Raw genomic sequence first — 6,589 nt, 5'->3', positions numbered from 1 at the left:
GAGGAGCTCTCACTCTGACTCCATTTTCAGGTGTCCCATCTGAACCACAAGAAGATACCTTTTAATAAAGCCGATTAAAATTATTCGGGCCAAATTACATCATTACAGAACAACTTCTCCTCCAGACAATGATGCTGCCGTGTGTATTGAAAATAAATGAACGTATCAATCCCAACAATTTAATGTAAGTATTTTCTTTTATTATACGAAAACATAGTATAATGTTTGTATTTGTCTCTTTACGAACTTAAATTTGTGGCTGAACCAGCACCGCTTTACAAAGTCGGGGGGAAATGGCTATTTTATTTTGTTAAAATATAAACACCCGCAGATGGAAGCGGGACAAACAAACCGGACCTGCGTCAATAAAAACTACAGATTTAGGGTTATTATTACTTTATCTTCTTGGCTGTGTAGTTTCATTTTATCGATTTCAAATCAACTTTATAACCCCAATAATTATAATTTAAGTGATGTCTCATATTATTGAGGGTTTGTACAATCTGTCAGTCATGTTTTGTTTTATTATGGTCTATTACTGGCACGTTTTATTTATCTTTATTTTTACGTCCGAGTCTATAAATTCTGTTTGTTATTTTTTGTATCATTATAATTTTGTATTATCTTGTATTACAAAAAAAAAAAAAAGATCACTTTCTGTTTGTACTATTTTATCTTTTTGAAAGAGAAAGGTTTTTTGTTCTTGTTTTTTTCTATGCATCCTTTTTCATTGTGTGTTTTATTTATTCTTGGATTCATTCCGCACGTTGACAGACTGCTGGCCGGCAGCAGGTCGCACTAATGTACTCACGGAGTGACGCCTCTTCGTGACAACACACAATCTTCGTGTGTCCGCTCCGGATAAAGGTAGAGCAGCGGCGAGCACGCGCCCGAGGCTCGTCGGAGCGCCCCGTGAACAGAACCCCGGAGCGCGAGCCAAGTGTCGGCGCTGACGTCACGGCTCCACGTCGAGAGCTCGAGCCGAGTTGTAAGCGCGAGCTCAGACGGAGGCGCGCGAGGCGACGGACGCAGCTGGGTGAGCTCGTGGCGCCGCGACGCGACTCGGTGACCGGAAGACTCGCGCTCGCTTCGGACTCGCGGATATTTCTCACCGCCGCGACGGAAACCGACCGACGGACATTTTGGAGAGTTTCGCCTCCGCTCCGGGGTTCCAACATGTCCTCCGCGGCGGTCGCTGCCTCCAGAAGGCAGTCCTGCTATTTGTGCGACTTGCCCCGCATGCCGTGGGCGATGATCTGGGACTTCAGCGAGCCCGTGTGCCGCGGATGTGTGAACTACGAGGGCGCCGACCGGATCGAGTTTGTGATCGAGACGGCCCGGCAGCTGAAGAGGGCACACGGCTTCCAGGAGGGTCGCTCTCCGGGCCCCGGGAAGCCCCAGCACGGGAAGGACACCAACCACTCGGCCGGAGATCCGGGCTCCCGTCCGCCGCAGCCTCTGGACCGCTACCCGCTGTCCGACCGGCCGCCCCGGCTGGGACCGGAGTACCAGGCGGGCAGGCCGGCGAACGGCCTCTCCGTGCCGAACGGGTTCCCGAAACCCGACGAGCCCCCGGAGCTCAACCGTCAAAGCCCGAACCCCCGCAGGACTAGCGCGGTTCCCCCCAACCTGGTGCCGCTGGTGAACGGCGGCATACCGGCCGTCCATCCGCTGAACGGCCGCCCGGCTCCCGTGGGTCTGTCCGGGGCTCTGGCCGCGCCCGGCCCCGGGGAGCACGGCAAGCGGTCGGAGGAGCTGAAAGACAAACACAGGCCGGACAGCCTGTCGGAGCTGTCGGACAGCCACAAGGACTGGATGGGCAAAGGCAAGACGGTGAGGGACCTGATGGCGCTGCACACCTTCGACGGCCGCTTCAAGAAGGAGCACGCCGCCATGCAGCGGGTCATGGCCTACGAGACCGGCGCGTCCTCCAAACCAGGTACGGCTTGTTTTGTCCCGGTCTGCAGGACGTTCACCCGAGCACGCGCCATGAAAACAGGAACTGAGATCATGTGTAAACTTGTTGTCCTCCAACCAGAACCGGTGGATGAGTGTTGTAGCTTCTATGTCCGGCAGGTTTCCACCGGGAGGACGAGGTCCACTTTAAATATGGACCGGACTCCCCCGAGTTCAGGAATCGGCTCAAACGCACAACAAGGAGGCATCACCTTGTATTTGTTCCTCCGGGTCGGGGTCGGGTCGGGTGTCGGGTCTGACCCGGTGATCCAGCTGGACTCGGACCCGTTCACCTCCCAGCAGCAGGAAGGAGCTTTATTCACCTCCTGTTGAGAAATGTCCCGTTTCATTCTTGTCAGAGCAGCGTGGTGGAGCTGGTGTTTGTGTTTGTTAACGCTCCTCTTCCTCTTCCTCCTCCTCCTCCTCCTCTTCCTCTCAGACCGGGGGAAGCACCCCCGCCCCGGGAAGAGAAAGGCGTCCCCGGAGCCAGACGGCGAGGGCAGCTTGGTCAAGATGAACGGCTGCGAGGGCCCCCCGTGGCTCCCCTCTCCCTCCGAGGTCCTGAAGATGCCCCCCACCGCCCTGCCGGGCTTCTCGGCCGCCCCCTCCTCCAACATCTCCCCCCACTCCCGCGCCACGCCCCCCGAGGCCGCCGCGGCGCAGAACGGCCAGTCCCCCATGGCGGCGCTCATCCTGGCCACCGACAACGCCGGCGGCACGGGCTCGCCGAAGGACGGCAACCAGGTCCACTCCACCACGGCGGGGGCGCGGAGGAACAGCGGCAGCCCGCTGTCGCCCTCCTCGGCCTCTCAGAGGAGGCTGGCCCAGAGGGAGGGGCCCGTCAGCGCCGGCCTGGCTCCGCACGGGCCCGGCGGCGTGGACCCCCACGGGCCGCCGCCCGCGCAGAGCGTTCCGGACTCCTCGGTGCCGCCCGGCAGCGTCCCGCTGTGCTGCACTCTGTGCCGCGAGCGGCTGGAGGACACTCACTTCGTCCAGTGTCCGTCGGTGCCGTCCCACAAGTTCTGCTTCCCGTGCTCCCGGGAGAGCATCAAGCAGCAGGGCGCCACCGGCGAGGTGTACTGCCCCAGCGGGGAGCGCTGCCCGCTGGTCGGATCCAACGTGCCCTGGGCCTTCATGCAGGGGGAGATCGCCACCATCTTGGCCGGGGACATAAAGGTCAAAAAGGAGAGGGACCCTTAAAATGTAAAGCGACCACAGCAGGACATGAAGGACCAGACGTACAGGGACGTCACGGTGGGCCGAGACCACCGAACCCATCCAGCAGGAATGTATTTCAGCACCAGGCCTTTTACTGGAATAAAGCTGCTTCATCACAACAACAACAACAACAACAACAACAGAGGGGCGGAGACTTTATCCGTATTTAAAACTAAACGTGCCAAAATTTACAAAAACCAACCGTCTCCTGGCGGCAGATATTTCTACTGCAGCGAAGACGGATGCAAATAATTAACAGTGAAATAAACCCAGAAACATAAATACTACAAATTATGGATCTTTTTAGTGTTTAAAACAACATGAAAACGTTTTCAAAGAAATCCTCCCAGTTTAAACTGATCTGGACGTCTGTCCGCTGCTGAGGGACAGCACGTCTCCGGGACAGCACGTCTCCGTCCTTCGGTCCGCCGCTCGTGCAGTTCTATCCAGAACGCTCGGTACCGCAGAGACCCGGCGGGGTGTCGGCGTTTGGTGCTGAAGCCTCCGTTGCCGTGACGACCCTGCAGACTGCTGACGGACATGTACATACCGGACACAAGGGAAGTGTATACTTCGTGAACATGGCTGTATAATTTTTAGATTTTTGTTTTTCAGTACGATGTGTTTCTATATTTTTGAAGATAAAGCGGTATGTTTCTTCATGACTTCCCGTCACACTTGTTTCGATCTGTCGGTGTACTTTGGGTCCGGAGACGGGCCCTGTCAATCATAGAATGTGACTAATTTGAGCACTTGGCAAAAAATATTAATAAAAAACAACAACAAAAACAAAATGCTTCAAGCTGTACATGTGTGCACTTGTTTCAGGAAACACTTGCCAAATACACCGACGTCCTAATAATTCCTCCAGCGTTGATTCTTTTCCATAATCGACTGTCAGCAGTCTGACGGTGATGCAACGCTCTGCAGGAACCAACCGGCTTCCAGGGGGGGAGGGGGGCACGAGGAGTGGGGGAGGGGGGCACGAGGGGGGGGAGGGGTGCACGAGGAGGAGGAGAGGGGGGCACGAGTGTGTTACGTAAAACGTTGAGCTCAGTCAATCTGGAGTGGGCGGGGCCAAGGCAGATAAAAATAGTCTGGAAACGTGATGCTTGGTGTTGACGTCCTCCGGAGCCTTCGCCCGTCTGGGTCGGTGAGCTCAGGAGAGCTGAGCCTGGTGCCGGTTATCCACGGAACTCAGGATGGCAGGGACGCCCGGGGGGCCCGGTTCTGGTCCAGTTCTGGCCCCCATGGCCCGGTTCTGGTCCGGTTCTGGCCCCCCGGCGGAACCGAGTGAAACAGACAAAGTCTCCTGTCTCGGTGGATATTTCTGCTCTGGATTTTCTGGCCTTGAGGAAGAAAGCTAACGAGGAGGAGGAGTAACGAGGGGCCCGGCCTCAGGGGGGCGGGGGGTAAATGCCTTGCTCGGGGGTCACGTGCTCTTCAGTGGAATTCCTGCGTCACCCCCCCTCACCCCCCTCTGGTCTTCCTCTGTCCTGATGAATGGACTCTGTGTGTTTATGTCCCTCCATTCAGAGAAAACCCTAAAAAGCCCGTTAACCCTTTCCTGGCTCCGCCTCCACGCTGCTCACAGGCAGGTTCAGGTTTCAACTTCCTGCTGATGCTTTTCAAAGTAAAAGATGCACCTTGTCCGGCGTGTAGCCTGACTACAACTCAGGATTTCTTCATTTTTAAGGTTTGTAAAGTTTCATGAGACCGAGAACCCGTCGGGATGAAGAGTTTAACTGTTTGAAACCTTTTAGACGGCTGAAGAACCGGAGGTCCAGTTGGTTGTGGAGGTTCTGAACCGGTCCTGAACCGGTTCTGAACCGGTCCTGCTGCGCTGAGGGGACCATGCGTCTATTTCATGTGATTTGATTGGTCGATACCTCCAGGTGTTCGGATACTTTCTGCCGAGTCAGCTGCTGGTGGCGGGAAAAGTTGACGCAACAATTTAAGTTCTGCAACAATAAAAAAAAAGGAATAATAAACGACTAAACATTTTAATAATCAAACGGTACTTTAAACAGTCAAATGTTCAGTATCTACCTTTTGATATGGACTAAAGTTGAAGTTCATAAATGGGAAGACGAGGCTGATGTCTCGTGGGTCTAAACTGCTGCTGTTGACCTCTGACCTCTGTAGCACATCTGGGTTTGGATCACAGCTGGATTGAAACCTGTTTATCTGCAGCGTTCTCTTTATTGAAAGAATTCAAATCCAGTGTAAAACTGCAGCTTTTTATATTTCAACTGTTAAAAACAACAAAAAGTAACTTTAACAGTTTGGTTTGTCAGTTTTAAATATTGATTTACTGCTGACCTCTGACCTCTGACCTCCTCCTGGGATGTGATTGGTCTTTATTCTACAGTTTCACTTTCACATACCTCTGAACAACGTTCAACTTCTCCACACATCAACGCTCTGCTGATCCTTTTGATGTCTGCCAGCCAATCAGAGGGCCGGGTCCCCCCCCGGGTCCCCCCCGTCCCCCCGGGTTCAGATTCCAGCCTAGTCAGCTCATTTCTTTTCATCTGTCACTGAAACTCAACACGAGGACTGAAAGCCCGGCGGCCCGGATTAATGGGTTCGCTCGAATTACGTGGCACTCAGAAGAAGTTCCTCCCTCTCCTGCTCTGTTTGTTCAGCTGCCCCCCCACCCCCACCCCCACCCCCTCCGGCTGCAGGAAACATGGCCGGAGGACAGCGAGCCTCAGCTGTTTCCTCTGCCAGCACCACTGATTTCTAACAAAGTGAATCACCACAAACTGATTGATGGAAACTAGAAGCTCCTGCAGGAGGACAATGTCCTGCATGAGGACGAGGAGGTGACGGAGGACGATTCCATGTGATCACATGGAGACGACCTGCAGCTCCAATCACAGTGTTGTGACTGTGACCGACAGGCTCCTCCCACACTCAGAAATGACTCCACAGAACTGGAAACATGGTCGATGACCTTCATGTCGCTGATGTTTACACTGAATGTTTCCTGTTGGAAAGATGACCTCAGTTTACAGTTTCCTTTCTGTGTGAGCAGGGTTAGATATATCCTGTCCTCCTCAGCAGATAGAAACAGACTTCGTTCTGAGCGTCAAACATCCCGAGTCATGAATATGAACGGGAACATCAAACTTCTGTAAAAGCTCCGATGAAGGTTTGTGAACGTTATGAATCCTCCAGTTCAGATTCTGTCCGTCACCATCTTTGCTAGTTCGGAGCGGTTTGGAGCAGGAAGTGACCATATTTGGACGAGCTGGGGGAGGAGCCAGTGCTGGATCTGACCGATCTGATTGGAAACCTGACGATACTACGTCCCGCCCACCGATAGCTGTAACCTGACTGCACCACAGGCCTGTCAATCAAACAGACACGCCCCCAAAAACAGGTCTTCTTGAATCTTCTTTTCTAATGA

The 6,589-nt window shown here is 53.7% G+C and overlaps 1 protein-coding gene across 1 annotated transcript; it reads left to right on the top strand.

Annotated features, from left to right (window-relative positions):
• Window positions 1–888: 888 nt before the first annotated feature.
• Window positions 889–3,968, top strand: irf2bp2b (interferon regulatory factor 2 binding protein 2b). Its single transcript, XM_069687449.1, has 2 exons — window positions 889–1,939; window positions 2,396–3,968. Exons 1-2 carry the CDS (start codon window positions 1,177–1,179, stop codon window positions 3,154–3,156), a joined length of 1,524 nt encoding a protein of 507 aa, XP_069543550.1. The 5' UTR covers window positions 889–1,176; the 3' UTR covers window positions 3,157–3,968.
• Window positions 3,969–6,589: the final 2,621 nt, after the last annotated feature.

Source organism: Brachyistius frenatus, unplaced genomic scaffold (genome assembly GCF_029030835.1).
Source record: "Brachyistius frenatus isolate BFR_SWC_R1_liver_20210118 unplaced genomic scaffold, ASM2903083v1 Contig_464, whole genome shotgun sequence".
Lineage (NCBI taxonomy): Eukaryota > Metazoa > Chordata > Actinopteri > Embiotocidae > Brachyistius > Brachyistius frenatus.
The sequence above is the reverse complement of the archived record's forward strand: the minus strand, read 5'-3'. Positions and strand labels throughout refer to the sequence as shown.

Coding starts and splice junctions, on each gene's coding strand:
- irf2bp2b (XM_069687449.1), top strand. CDS start 1,177: ATGTCCTCCGCGGCGGTCGCTGCCTCCAGAAGGCAGTCCTGCTATTTG. Junction 1,940..2,395: donor CGGCGCGTCCTCCAAACCAG/GTACGGCTTGTT, acceptor TCTTCCTCTCAG/ACCGGGGGAAGCACCCCCGC.